This window comes from Geospiza fortis, unplaced genomic scaffold (assembly GCF_000277835.1).
Source record: "Geospiza fortis unplaced genomic scaffold, GeoFor_1.0 scaffold130, whole genome shotgun sequence".
NCBI classification, from domain to species: Eukaryota; Metazoa; Chordata; class Aves; order Passeriformes; family Thraupidae; genus Geospiza; species Geospiza fortis.
In genome coordinates this window covers 8910783-8926640 of record NW_005054300.1, presented here as the reverse complement: position 1 = coordinate 8926640, position 15858 = coordinate 8910783, and the positions used below count along the sequence as shown (strand labels likewise).

Genomic DNA, 15858 nt, shown 5'->3' with positions numbered 1-15858 from the left:
AACGAAGTAAAATTTTCTTCCTAAAAACCTGCAAGTAATATTCTGAAGATGATTTAAATACTTAAGAGTTTTCTTAATATTCTTATGTATAAGCACTGGCAATTACCAGCCCAAAAGTGATTGCTCTGAAGAGGGTAAGAAGGAAGACAGGCAACAAACATTTACTGCTACATGGGGGCTTAGTGCTTCCAAAACTGTAGAATTCCTTCAGAAGTCCCTAACTTACCTGATTATGTTTAAACCACAAAGCAGAAGGCTGCTGCCTGGACTGGCAGAGACCTTTGTGCCATTTGACACCAGATCTAGGCAGCTGGCTGGGTACATGAAATTGTCAAGTCTAACCTCTTCGGGCATGAGGAATCCTTGGTGCTACTGTCCCCAGCTGGTAACAATTGTCCCTTCTCACAGAAACTGACTGCACATACAGCCAGCCCCATATGGAACAGGAGATCAAACCTGTTGATCGTCTCTGCATTTGCTGGGAGCAGATACACCAGTAGTTACTGTATCTCAGCTGAAAGGTGGCAACTTTTTACCTTACTCCAACAAAAGCAAAAGCACCTTCAATTGCATACATAAATTTCCGTCTGCTAGCAGAATAGTCTTTCCATTGACTCACTGGAATACTGTACTCAAGTACTGTGTCCAGTTTTAGGCTTCTAAAAAACTTTTGGAATAACAAACAGAATGAAATGAAAACATCAAGTTTTAGTCTGTGAAATGAAAGATTTGAAGGGATATACATTCTGGAACAGGTAACAGCAAAGGAAATCATCACACTTGTTGAGAAATAAGAAAATTCGTAAGTCCAACTGCAGGAAGGAAAATTTACTTTCCACTGGAGGCAGACATTTCCTAGCATGAACTTAGACAAGGATCAGACTGAACCAGAAGAGCTAACTGTTCATTGCTAGTTTGAGGAGAAACTAAGTATCTGTGGACAAATGGCTTATGTAGAACTGATCCAGACTTGAAGCAAGGAGAAGGCACCTTTGGAAGGTTCCTTCCAATCCTTTATTTCCAACTAAGTATTTCCCTAACATTTGCTGTTAATTTTGCACAATTATGCCACAGACAGAAGTGGACTGGAACATATAAAATCTGTCAATGAAGTCATGGCATGTATTACAAGTGAAATTTCTAAAACCTTGGTGCAACTAAAGTAAATTTTTCCTCTTCCTTTTACCCTAGCTTTCTAAACAAACCCTGTTTGCCAGTTCAATTTTCAGTTAAACTTGTAAGACAATCTAAATAGAATCTAGGTGCAATATTGACAAACAAAGTCAAGGATTACTTCAGTTCTTGCACAATTAACATTTACTCCACATTTCAGTCTTTCTTCTTCAGCTGAAGCAGGTGGAAGGTCCTAGTTTATATTTTAAAATATTTTCTATATATCTCACTGACAGTCAGCAATGTGGTAGGAAAAGGACTACAAACACATTGTATGCTGAACAATCCAAGATACAAATTACCTTAGATCACTGAACAAGTCTGCTGTACTGACTCACTGCATATTATACATTTGCACAGTGAACACTTCATGGATTATTCCATACCTGCCTGTGCTTTGGACACTCAGCTTTCTCTCACCTCTTTTTATTTGTTTATAAACACAGAGGGCTAGTGTGCAATTCTCTAACTCTGTCAGTTTCAGCAAACTACTGACTCCCTTGCAGTTAGGATACTGTGTGCTGTGCTCCAGGTGTGACAGTTTCAAAACCAATCGAACTGGAGAAAACAAACAAACAAACAAACAAACAAACAAATAAACAAAACACACCACCCTTTCAGGCATATTATCATCAGGCAACCTGGCTTGAAATTTTTTAGGAACCTATGAGGGTTATATCTCCCTCCTTCATTACATGGGACTCCTATATCCAGGGCCTAAGGCTAAGCTAAAATAAGTATCAAACAGGTGCAGTCCACATGTAAATCTGTTATCCAAAAAAACCAACAACAACAAAATCTTACAGAGCACCAGTGGTGTTATTCTAATTCAAAGCTAACCAGCTATAAAGGTTTGGCTATATTTTGGAAAGAAGTGGTAATGAGACACATGAACATAGCTTCTCAAACTACACAGACTGTTTTATGCAATGCAAAGAATATAAGGAAAGAGACTTCTGCTATAGCTGCCTGAGGATTTATATTCAAGCAGTTGCTGGCACTCTGCCATTCCTGTTTATATTTCTATTCAAATTATTTCCATGTTTATCCTGTTTCGATACTGCAGGCCAGTTATACTAGTTCTTACTCAATTTTTCCTCTTTGAAATAAGCAAATGCAGTAAAGCAGAATAAATTATCTATTTAGAATATTCCTCACAAAAAAAAGATACTGTTGATTTGTTTTAGGTATATTCACATATTGTCCATATCAAATAGAAAGTGCCAAGTCTAAGAGTCTGGTATTTCTTCTCAATTTCTCTTCAGAACTGGAAAACACCCATACTGTTTTGGTGTATGCAAGACCTTTGGTAGACACATGTTTTTTTCAAATTCTTTTTCTCATAAATTGCAGGGCTAGAAGACCAACAATCAAACATAACTACATAATGAAAAGTGATAGATGTGTAAATCAAATGGGACAGAACAGCTCTAAAACTGTGTAAAATTCTTATCTGGAAAGTGCAATGTCAGAGTATTTAAAATGAACATAAGGACCTCTGGAATTATGGTGTGACTCAGGAAAGCTAAGGAAGTCTTCTTATCACAACAGCTAGCTCACATGAGAATTCTGCTTCCCTCAAACACTAGTGCATCTGAGAGGGGAAACTGCAGATGACAGAGGAAATTAATAGCATAAATTTAGTCATATGCCTAAATCTTTGTCAGATTGAGGCAAAGAAAGATGCTATTGAGACCATCAGTTCCTTCCCTTTTCACCCACCTATTAGTACAGGCTTCTTTCAATTATGCCTTCTGTGGCACTTAAAGAAAATCTGTTGGTGTTATGAAGAAAAGCCCTGCACAGAGGGGAAGCTCATCTCCCCCTCACTTTCATCAGGGGAGAGAAACATGGAAAAAGGCACCCTGCCTAAGCTGGAACGTTGCTTTGGCAGCCTGAACAGCCCTGAGGAGGAATGTTCTTTCTTTTTGTTGATGACAAATAGGACATAGATAGATCTCCTAGCCCAAGTGCCAAGCTCAGTGGCCAGGCAAGGCAGCATGGATGCTACCTGGAATGCTGTCTGGACTAGGACATAAAATTGTTTGGGGTGGAAGGGACCTTAACTACCATTTAGTTCCAAACCCTTGCCATGTAGAGGGATACCACCCACCAGATCAGGTTGCTCAGGGCCCCATCCAATCTGGTTTGAACGCTCCCATGAATGGGGCACCCACAACTTGTTTGGACAACCTTTTACAATGCCCCACTATCCTCTGAGTAAAGAATTTCTTCTTAACAACATCTAATGTAACTCTCTCCTCTGTCCCCCCTTCTCCAATCACCGTGTGCCTGTGTAATAGATGACTCACACATCTAACAACAGCCAAACTAGGAAATAAGGGTCAGAAGGGGACATAGGTGTAGGCTGGTCTTACCATCTTGCCCATCCCTGCAGCCAGACTTTGCAGCAGTCCAAGTGGTTTCTACAGTTCTCCTCTGGCAGTTCTGAGATGATGTTAGGGATTGTGGTTGCTGTCTTTCATCCCAACTGAAAAAAAGCATGCTGCAGTCACAAAGCAGTGATAACCTTCTCTCTAAAGCCCTTCCTGCCAATACCTCTGTTTCTATGTCCAACTGGACAATTCTAACTTAGTTCACACTTAGCCTCTCCAACTTTAACTGATCCCTGGCAGTTAAAGAGCTATTGGTGCTCTTCTTTTACAGGAAACAGAAAATGTAAGTGCCTTAGTTCAGACATTTCAAATAAAATCCCCCACATTAGTAGCATTTAGGGTCCTTGGTTCTTCTTACTAGTACCAGACAGTGAAGATAAAGCAGCTGTTGGAGGTGAATAATCTTTTTTTCCCATGCCACAGTTTCTATTCTGCAGAGAACTTTTTAAAAAAGAAAACAAACAGGTAATGTATCCCAACTCTTAGGTATGTAAAATGCTAAAAAACTCATTTCCAGTGCACTCTCCTTTGCCCCATAAAGTCTACCTTGTACGCAAGTATTTGGCTCAGTGTACTGCTGCTTATCTTAAACTATCAAACTTAAATATACAAAATGTGATGGGAAAGCATGCAAGTTCACAACCCACTGATTGAGAAATAATGTTCATCATCATAAAAAAATAAATTATTGCAACAAGTGGCAGAGCACTTAGTAGAGAAACCAATGGCCTTTGCTCCTGACGGCCCCACAGATAATTACCCTCATGTATGTATACATACTGGTTTTGTTCAGCTCAATGTCTTCACTTTCTTTTCAACTCAGCATTTTCATGTGGTCCTTCACAATGCAACCAGAAGGTAAGTGATAGTTTCAAAACAAGCACTTTGAAAGAATGAATGGCTGTCAAGTACAAAAGACTACCTCATCCTTATTCAGCACTGCCACATCTAAAGAGGAAGAGAAACTGGTTCTCCTATCAACAGTCAGCTGCACAAGAGACTTTTTACTTGAATTGGTCTCTACTCCCAAAGCTTAAATGCTGAAAATCCATGAAATTTCGTTCTGTGAATCATGAAATCCATGATATGAATGAAAATTAATCAGGTAAGAACAGGGAATCTGACTTCCTATGCCTGTGTTTGGAAGAGATAAAAACGGCATCTCTTTGAACTATTCTAGCTGCATACATATACCTCCAATGCAGACAAAACTGGCTTACTCCTCTAACTCAGAAGGGAACACACAGTGTCCATCAGAGCCTAGAAAGGACACAGAGGTTTAATTTTCCTTCTTCTAAACTAGCCTAGGGATGGGAATAGGTGTAAAATAGAAACACACCACACCATCAGTATTTCTCCAGTAGCAAGGAAGTGTTATGTCTGAAAGAACATTTAAGCAGAGGGTTTAAGTCCAAATACCACAACTCACCTGGAGCTAAAAGTTTAGTAGAATATGTGCTTTCAGACAGATAAACCAAAGATCTTTTTAGGCTAAAAAGCATTTAGTATGTCCTTGTGAGTTTAAGAGGCAATCACAGACAATAATACACAAATGCTATTATTTTTAAAAATACCTTTGTAATCCATGTTTGCAAAGAATGAGTCTTGTGTAGGAAGGAGCTATGCTACAAATAACAAATTTGTCCTTAAATGCTCCAACTACCTGGTTACAAAAAAGGGAAAGAACCTTATGCTAGCATTGAATGGGTTTGCTATAGTTATATCTTCTGAATATTTCTGGAACTACTGACTTTACCTTAAAGTAAGTATGTTCTGTGCTGTGCATTTTATTATGTTCAAGAGGCCAGTTTAGAACTTTCAGGCTTTCATAAGGTCAGTATAAACTATGGATACACTAAAAAAAAAAAAATTACACTGTAATTATAGACATCTGTTTTTTCATTAGATATATTGTGAAAAAAACCCCTACCATTCCAATCAAGTTTCAGGGTCTCTCCTGCGTAGGAGGCAATTTGTATTTCACTGCAGGGATCTTAGTGTCACCAAAACAGTTGTTTTCTTGTAATAAAATATATCTAATACAAACACATGCTTGGTCTAATGGGAATTTAAGACTCAAAGATACCATAAGGGTGATCAAAACAAGTTCTTTGGATTAATTATTAACATGGAAGTGTCTAAGAAACATATGCCAAGTACCACGGACCACTAAAGATTTTGTATCTCGTAACATACAGCATAACACCCTGGGACGTTACTTTGACACTCACTCACATTTAAAGTTCTGATTATACACATTTATTGTTCTTTTCAACCACAAATGGCAAATCACACTCCTTGATCTCATGAACACTGCTAACAAAATTTATTGTATTTATCCTTAATTTTGACATGGATGTCAGATAAAGAAGCTACCATTCATTTGGTGCCAGTGATCTCACAAATGGAATGAGGAAGCAAAAGCCTTGTGTATCTCCTGTAAGACAGGAGACAAAATACTTTTTCTTCAGTTTACAAAACCTTCGTATATCCACTGAAAACAGAACTGATACAGCAAAGACATCTATCTCTCATCCTTTTTTCCTGACTGCTCTGAAAGTAGTAAGCACCAAATGATTTGCTTTTTCTTCATTTATAAAATTTAATTAATATATCAGAGGGGACATGTATCTTCATTCCATTTCTTCTTAGAAGGAAAGGGGGAACCAAACCAAAACCAAAAACCAATCAAACAAAAAACAACCCAACAAAAACCCAAAACACACACAGACACACAAAAAAAAAAAAAGAACTAAAAAGAAAAAAAGAAAAAAAAAAGAAAGATTGAGAACAACCAGACCAAGCAGATCAGAAAGGAAGGTACACATACCACAACAGATAAAGGTATAAGAAAAATACTGATGCAGTGGTTGTGAGGCATCAGCGGTCATGGTCTGCGCATAACATGATGCCCACAAATATGACATTAGTCTTCATTCACAGGTGCAACTGCAACCTGATACAAGCTGAAATCAATATGTGTGACCTAAAATCCTAAACAAAAAATAAAGTTGTCTGATTTATGACCTCCTAATCATCAACAATTTTCAGACCTTAGATACTCCCAGAACATATAGAGACATACATAGACAAAGTAATTTTTAGAACAGATTCATTCCCATATTTTGAAGCAAATGCAAAAAGCACCAGTGATGGACTCATTATGACTATTTTCATAGGAACAGCAAAGACAAACAATTAACGAAAACATTAAGAACAAAACCCTTATCTTTCCTGCAGAGAGAAATCAGGCTGGAACCCTAATTTCAGTGAACTAGAAAGTCTGTGATTAAAACAAAAATCCCCAAAGTCACCACCCCTAATCACTAACCAAGTTTAGATTTGATTATAAGCAGATTGACTTCAGTCACAGCATAGACTGACACAAGGAAAAAAGGAAGACAAAACATAGTTCTGAATTGAAATAATTTTCACCTACTAGTGCTTTGTGCACACAGATCTCCAAACCCTTTACAAACTGTGAATAACTGCTCTTCTCACCTTCCATTTAAAGAAAAAAAAAGCAATAGTGCTAAAATAAAAAGTAGCAAGAGAGCTGAGAAAGAACTTGCAGAAAGGTCTCACTTCCAAAATGAAAGCTATGTTTGGATCAGTTTGACTCAAACCAGAAATTTCAATTTCCATGCCCCTCAACTGAAAAATTTAGTAGCAGAATTCCAAAGTCATTCTCAGATTTTTAACTCATTTGCCTTGGCAGGGTCAGTACTGAAATGGATATCTGAAAGACTTCTATTTGAAAAACATCAGAATATCTTAATTTTCTTTAAAATAAAAAAAAAAAGAAAACAGCTTCAGTTCCCCAGAAGCTGAATTCTCAGGAAAATGGGCTATTAATCTAGCAGTACATTAGACAGGCTGATTAGCAGTCAAACTTACATTTCATCAGGCAGAGAACATGCTGTCTTCCATTTGGCATGGCAGTGCCCTGGGAATACTCCCCCTTCATGCTGCTTATTGGAAACAGGATCCATTTAAGTTTAAATACCAAACAAACAAAGCCTCTTGCTTGCAATTTCAGCAAATTAATTCATCAATATTAGCTTCCTTTGTTGAAGTTCCTTGAGCATATTAGAAACACACGTTTTCACTTCACTGACATTTCTTGTTCTGCTTGAAAATTCAATGAAAAGCTGCCTATTTATCTTTGCATGTACATCCTCCCAAGTTATGTCATCTGGCCATTCACCAGCGTGATCAAAGTTCCAGGCACACAGGTAATTGACCCCAAAGCACAGTGTTTGAAGTCCCTGTTTGACATGATTTGTGTTATTCTCTGCGTCAATAATTATTTCATCTGTTGTCCGCTATAATTACAACCAAACAAGAGAAAGAGAATGCAAACTACTGTTCAGTGCAGCTTGCTTAAGACATTTTCCTGTCTCACTACAGGAATAATTTCAGCTATTCTAACAAATAGCCTACTTTCTGAGAATAAGGCTGTGTAGGTATCTGCAATAATTATGATTAATTTTTAATGTTACTATAGACTTAAATTCGCAATTTAAAAATCATAGTTGAGAAGCATGAACTTTTCACTAAAATATGCCTGACTTTCCTTTTCATTGCTTCAGCTGAAAATCATTCAGAATTATTAAAACAAAATTGTTTTCTATTTTTGTTGCATGATGAACTCCCACCATGGAGGTAACATGTGACTTCTTTAGATTGCACGTACACCCAAACGAACTGGGATCCCAGGAAACAGAAACACTGAACTTCAATGGGAGTTCATAATACAGAGGAAGAACAGAAACAAAGGGAACCCACGGTGGGGAAAGGGAAAGACGAGCAACAGACTTGCCTATTCAGAGGCCAGAAATCCCAAGTTTATAGTCTGGGTTCCCTTCCCATCAGAGGCAGGCAGCGGCATTAGTTGTGGTTTCATCAGATCAGACCTGCACTGCGCTAGTACTTTACAGGCTGCAGCCAAGGAGGAGCAGGGAGGGCATGGAAAGAAAAAGAAACAAAACAGAGAGAGGATTACAGCTAACAGCCTGGTACTATATTCATCCCAAGCAAATATGGCATGAATCTTACCATCATCTCCAGATCAATATTGTCAATAATATTCAACAAACGATTTATTAAGAATCTGAAGTGAAAAGTTTAATCAGATAAATGTTCCTGTGATGAGGCTTTAGCCACTCCTGGATGGAAAGAAATACATACCAGATTAGATTTTCCTTGTCCAGATACACTCCTGGGATTCTTGGTGTCCATGGCTTCTTCAGACACTCAGAAGCTAGCTACACATCCTACCTCAAAAGGAAAAAACCACATCAGATTGAAGAAATCTGCATGCATAATACGCTCTCAACCAGCACTGTGGCATAACTTGCAGGATATAGCTACATTTTATACACCCAAAATCAGGCCTCATGTTTAGTTGTAACAGCAATAGCCATAAAACTATAGCATCTATTTCTGAGTCACTTGTCTTGGATAATTAGTTTGCCAAGAGCATGAGTCACCAAGTTAGAAATTAGTTAGAGTATGACTCATTTTTAATTTTATACTAATATTATCCTTAAAAATAAAAAGGACTCCTCTCTTCCCCCAAAATTTTTAAATGTTTTGGTTCTTTTTATAATGCCAAAATGTGCATTACATAGAATATCTGGATCAAATGTTGAAATAATTATCTCCTTTTTATAATGCCTTTCACCCAGGAGGATCTCACAGTAATTTTTAAATGTATGTGCGTCCTTCAGTGGTCCACACAGACAATGTAGTGAGGCAGTATGGCAGTACTTGGCAACACTGCACAAAGCACCTGACTGAAACTGAAGTCAGTACCTATAATTTGTTTAAACAAGACAGGAAAATTCAGATGCACAAAACTGAATTAGTAACAACGGAATTTCACCATTAACCTCTCAATTTTTGCAAAACAGGGTTTATTCTGACTTCTGATCAGCCAGTACTTAGTAGCATTCAGCCTTTCAGTTTCTTCAGATTTCAGCTGTGAGTAAAGTTTCAGTAAGGAAGCCTGACCCATTTCAAAACTCTGCTTATCCTTGGCTGCAGCATGCTGTGACAACATCAGGCAGCATCAAATCGAGAACAAGATATTAAACTACCTTTGGGAATACTCTCCAACTCTGCAAGTCTGGATACGCTCAAAGGCTGCAATCCAGGCAGGCACCTCCATATTCGAGTCCTTGCTGAAGATTGCCAAACATGCAACTTTACAAACAGTTTAGCCTTGCCAAGACTGCCTAACACAAGAGAAGCAGCCCTGCCCTCCTGTCCCACCAGTATTTCTGCCTGCTCTTCTGCTGCCCCAACATCTGTTTGGCCACACAGATATGCTGGCTGATTTGGCCAAAAATAATAGCATAAGAATGTGCCAAAAAAAAGTTAACTGCTCATTAATCAACTCTTTGAGAAGAACTGAGACTTCATGAGTTTTCATAGCCTTTCATCTGCTGGTCCGCTTTGAGTGAAGAAGACTGTGTTTCTCTGCAAGGAGCACTGTAGTCCAGTTGCATGGTAGAAATGCAGGCTATTCTATTCAGGACTGTGATTTTGTTCTATGCAGGGCAGATGTCTAGTATGTATTATTCTCTGCCTTCTGTTTGTTTTTCCTCCAGGATGGCCAATGCCCAGCTGGTAATACAGTAAAATGTAAGCCCTGGCCATTTGCTATTGTCAAAGAATCATTATCTTTCAGTCCTTTAAAGGTATGTCACTGGTTAAGAAACTGGTTTTCTAATGTTCATTCCTTGCCCTTTTATCATGTTGTAGGATAACCATGTTCCCCAAAACTAGACATTAATTTTGATATCTAAGCGAAGAGGCTAGTGAAGAAAGCAAGGCTCCTCCAAAGGGTAATTTGGGTTACAATTACATAGCTTAGCTGTACCATGTAGTTCAAGTGCACTTCCAGAACAAGAATTTAACCTAGGCCTGAATCCATTCTGAGTGTCTCTGAGCACAGGCTGTACAGGAAGCCCAAGTTAAAACATCTGAAGGTCAGTGGTGTGACTTTGGCACTCCAATCACATCTTCACATGAGTTACAGCAGAAGTCCTGAGTGCCCAAAGCCAGGGTGACATTCCAAGGAAAGGTATATAATGTCAGGAAATGGCACTAATTCCTGAGATCAAGACAGATGGTTGACATTTGGCAAGAAGAAAAGAGACTGTCTTGGGTGTCAGAGCCAGCAAGATGAGTAATACTACACTATAACATAGCCTGCTCCTTGGATTTAGCCCATGTTATTTGAGCAGTAAACTTCTTGCTCTTGATCCACTTCTTTTAGAGGCACCTTATATTTCTGAGACACAGAATTGTCCAGTCCTCTGGCTTCTACAGAGAACTTACAGATGTTTGTATGCATTCCTTTACTGGAATTCTTTCAGCTTCTTCACCCAAAAGCTATATATCTGATATATATTTAGTGGTATCTTGGCCAGTTTTCCTATTTCAGAATTGCATTACTCTAGATAAGTACTGAATTAATGTTCCAATTTATTTATCTTGTTAAGCTTTTAGTAAGATGATAGAGTAACAATTGAGAATGTAACTTTTAACAGAATGTCTTTGGTAAAGTTTTCTGGGGCTGTTCAGAAGGTTCTGGGACCATTAGACAGCTATTTAGAGCCTGCATCTTAAATAGCACTACAAAAAAAACCAAAACTCTACCAATATTCTTCAAAAAGTAATACTAGGGATTAAAGCTTGAAGAATGCCATGAAGAATTTCCACAAGCAGCTTGGAACTGAAGTAAAATTTCTGAAACCTCAATTGAAATAAAACTCAAACATATGTTTCATTTTAGGGAAAGCCAACCCTGAGATTTTACCTTCAAATTATAGTTACCCTTGTTGGTATTTATACAGCTCAGCAGATGATTGAAAAAGAATCAATAACACATGGGGAGAAATAAAGTTTTATTAACAAGATTTGGAAAGCACCTCCACCCCTTAACCTGGAGCTAGCACACTGACTGCAAATAAAATAGTTAACATCATGTATACAAAAAAGTGGCAACATACCTGGGCTCAGACCTGGACCTGGAAGGTAAAAATACATTATGCAAATCTTTGTAAAATTTAGGCACAGCTTTAGAAATAATCATAATAATTAAAAAAAATAAAGCAGGAGGCATTTAGGCATTTCAAGAAACCAAAGAAAAGCTGGATGCACATTTCAAATACCCTTCATGAAATATAAGCAACATACATAAAAATAAATTCCTGAAGTAGTCAGTGTTTCTGGACTGTATCTTCTGTATCAACAATACAACTCAATTTTTATGACAAAAGGTTATAAGAACTTGAAATCCACAGGAAAACTAAGATGCAAGATCCAGACTATGGGAAAACAGTGCCAAAGCTCATCCTGATTTACTCTAAGTACAGTATTCAATTTATTATTCCACCTGTAGAGCCATTTCTAAGAGTATGTCCTGAGGTATTGGTATAATGCTGACTAGGAGGCAAGAACGTTAACCAAATATTCAATACCAGCCATCAGTCTTCCATGGATTCTCTGGCAAGATTTCCAATGATGTGATTACCAGTAACTCAAAAATGCCTCGTTTACAGGATTCAGCATGATCACAGCCCAACTAGCTGGGCTGGTATTCATTTACTGGGGCACAACAAGTGCCCCACTGACTATGGAAAAGCCATCTATGCACAATTGTTCCTAAAAATCACACAGTACACAATTTAAGAGTAGTCATCTTTTCTCATAAAAATACACAGAATTTCACAGAATAAATTTTTGACAGTATATTTTATTAATTATATTATTATTTATTATTCTATTACATATTATTGTATTAAAAATAGTTTTACTATTGAATGCACATATCTAAAACCCCTACAAACTAACTGCACCATTTCACCATATGACTATTAGTCAGAAAAAACAGCTGACACATTTACAGGACAAATACCTGTGTCAAAATGTGAAAACAGTTCTTACCATTTATGACAGGCAGAAGGTTCTGATTTCAAAATGCAAGATCTGACCTTCAAAGCAGTGATTACTTGAATTAAAGCATTACAGAGAATAACTGAGTGTTTTTGGCTTAATTACAAGATTTAAAGGTTGGTTACAGCTGAAATGATCTCTTTGATTCATCAGAGAATTATGCAATAATTCAAAGAGGGATGGAAGGGATTCCAGAAGGTGGGAAGAGAAACAGGAAGACACAGAAAGACTAAATATTTAATTATGCAAAGTGAAAGAAATACATCTCAGAATATATATTTCAAATCTCCTCCTATCTAAGACAACCCAGCTCTTGCTGAAGGAGTAATATTCTGTTTGCCATACACAGATTTTCATGTGAAGCTTTGAAGATTTAAAAATGGTACATTGAGCACATGTAGCACATTTTCATTGCATAAAACACCAGCATGGGACCAGGTGGCCTCTCTGCATCTGTGAGAAGCACAAGCATGGCAGTGTCCAGAGGACAAGCATTAAGGCCTAAGTCCAGCAGCAGGTTACAGATGTCTCCAGCTGCCCATCAGTGACCCTTCCTTCCTTCCTTTCCAGGCCCTTGACTGGCTCTCTCATGTTTGAATATGCCCCTGAAGGCCCATTTTTGCAGTGAGCCTATGATTAATTTTCCAAAGAATATTTTGTATTCCTAGAGCACCTCAAAGGAATAGCCTCATAACCATCTGTGAGCTCTTTCCAGAAGGTTTCGTCCTATCCCTCCTGAAACCCCACAATTACTCAGCTGTAACACTGGCTATAAAACAGCAGCAGTATTTGCAGACTGAGGACAGAAAGCTCCTGCCTCCCCCAGGGAGGGGGCCTGATGCCTCAGCCAACTGCTCCTCTTAGTCCAGCACCAGAGATCTCTGTCCCAATGCCACCTGTCCCCTGGGGCAAAGCCTTCCATAAGACTGAAGAAGTAGCTCATTGCTTAAAACAGATTATAAAGGGAAACACACCTACATTGCTAAAGAAAAAAATGTGAATCAACAGCCTGCAATATTATGAGTCCATAAAATCAGCTGTATGTGCACTAGAAGCCTAAAGGCAACTGATGAGAGTGGAGCAATGAGGGTACAGGATCAAATGAAAGTGTGCAATGCATGCACCAGACTGTGCCAGGAACAGGATAAATGACATGTACTGCTCTGAAAGACAGGAATTCAAAAGGGCTGGCAGACTACCAGGAGGATTACACAGTGCACCACTTTCCTCCAAGGTATCTCAGTGACATGGAACAGGAGTGCTCTTGCAGTCAGCTCCAAATGACCTCTGCAGAAGGACCTGGCCTGCACCCAGGATGAGAGGCAGCACTGTCAGGGCATGGGGAAGCACAGCAGAAGGGTGATGAGAGAAAACTCAAGCACTTAGCTAATTCCCTGGGGAAGGTGAGTTGAGTACAAAGAAACTGAACCCACCTCTGGTTTGGCTGCCACTCAGACGTGCTGAAGGATGCTGGGGAATGTTGACTGTCTCTAATTACTTCTGACAGCAATGTAAAAGCAAGCTGAGATGTGCTGTCTCATAGGGCATCATCTCACTGTCACGAGTAGACTATCCACAACTTTTGATTCCTGTCTCAAATACAAGGCATGTAAGTTTCTAACAAATCCTTTACAAAAATATTTTCCTCTTGTGAGTGCCAAACATGCTACACAAGTTGTAAAGAATTTGAGAAGAAACATAACCAAATTTCAGGGGTGAACGAGTTACTGAATGCTGCTTTAGCAGCAGATATTTTTGTTGCAACTGGTGTTCTTGCACAAACCAATTAAGAAGAATATTTTGGTAGAAAGCCATAAAGCTTATTTACATAGATGGAGTTTCACCATCTCCCACTCCAAAGCAGGTTGGATTGGTTATGCTGACCTAATGTTTTCTTTACCACGGCTTGCGTGAGGCTGGGAACACATGTCAGGTTGTGGTTTAGTTTGCCCTTTCAGTATCCTGATGGGAGTCCTTTGAGATTCTAGTTTAACTTATGCAGTATCACAAAAACAGTTTCAGAAATCCAATATTCAAACAAAATCAAAATATTGCCTGTACAAGGAGCCTTGTGACGCCCCAACTCAGCAAAATAATGTTCTGCAGGTCATAGACCCAATGTTTTTAGGAATATACCTTGCAAACTATTACCTTGCAAACTATTCCCAGATCTTCGGTTTTCCTTTCCAACAAGTAGAACACAGCAACTTTTGTATTTTCTCCCAGGAGCTAATTTTTTACCTTATTTTCAGAGGCATTCTTAGTCCTCTCCTGGTATGAAAAAGGTGTTTTGGCATTAGGTAAGTTCAGTAGTTTGTATTCTATTTAAGACAGAAACCAACATTATTTTTAAAACGTTACCCAAAATTTTACAGTATGATTTCAAGAGCTTTCCAGTTTTACTAGCAAACAATTTCAAATTCAACATTGTATCATTTTCTGCCGTTAAAACAAACCAACTGTTACAATGTGGCCTACAACCGAACTGAAATCCTTTAGTATACCTCTTTTACTGATATGACACAGCCTCTGTTTAAAGAAAGATAGGATTTAACGTTAAAGACAACCTCATGACAGCAGCTGATACAAAATCTGTGTAGAATTATTCCTTTACAGAGTTGCTTGCTTTTGCTGGCAGTCTTTTCTTCAAATGAAAAACAAACATTTAATTTCGGCAGATACTGACTACTTTCAACTTACTTGTTCTTTTATTTCAATTCATAACTGGCAGACATTTCTTACTAAAGTTCAAAGAATTTCTGCCTGATTCTAAAGAGAAACTCATGCTGATTTTTGTTACCAAATTCTGTACATTTCCATACCCTGACATTCCAGAAACCGATGATCTCATTTGCATTACAACATTGTTTCGAAAATAAAGCCAAAGAATTCCTCTCACTGCTGATTAAGAAATTAAATGCCCATCATGCAACAATTTCTGCCTGGGGAAGCTTTTAAACAAAGGTACCACACTAAGTGTCTTCCACAGCTGTCATTTGCCAGGCCGGGAACCCAGGGCAGGGCACCAGCACATCCTGACCTTAAACGGGGAGTTTCCCAATTCGGCTGATCCCTGCTCTGGTACAAGGCATCGAGCAGGTCACTGGCCTCTTCCCTCTCACCACCTGCAAAGAATGATTACCCTGTTTATAAACAGCCAGCAGAAGGGCTGGAATCACCCGGAGTCCCGGCAAGCTCCAACTTACACTCGTCCTTCTGCCGCGCCTGACACAGGCTAAGGCCGAGCACCGTAGGCAGGTGAGGCAGGCCCGGCAGGGCCAGGGCGCCTTCCCGCGGCAGCCGAGGTCCCGCTGTCGCTGCA

The 15858-nt window shown here is 38.8% G+C and overlaps 1 protein-coding gene and 1 long non-coding RNA gene across 3 annotated transcripts in view; both read right to left on the bottom strand.

The window, feature by feature from the left end:
- The window catches only part of PANK1 (pantothenate kinase 1), a 34545-nt gene extending 26984 nt beyond the window's left edge, over positions 1-7561 (bottom strand). For both annotated transcript variants that reach the window (XM_005416460.2, XM_031062549.1), the window contains exons 1-2: positions 7467-7561; positions 3552-3664 (exon numbers count right to left, since the gene is read on the bottom strand). In XM_005416460.2, the coding sequence (XP_005416517.1) occupies positions 3552-3664; positions 7467-7561 (208 nt within the window). The remainder of the gene's footprint in view (positions 1-3551; positions 3665-7466) is intronic.
- Positions 7562-8326: 765 nt separating this feature from the next.
- LOC115948629 lies at positions 8327-14645 on the bottom strand. The gene is made up of 4 exons (XR_004082427.1): positions 13970-14645; positions 11591-11608; positions 8760-8845; positions 8327-8510 (listed from the first exon to the last, which is right to left on the bottom strand). It is a non-coding gene; the product is annotated as an uncharacterized LOC115948629 (long non-coding RNA).
- Positions 14646-15858: the final 1213 nt, after the last annotated feature.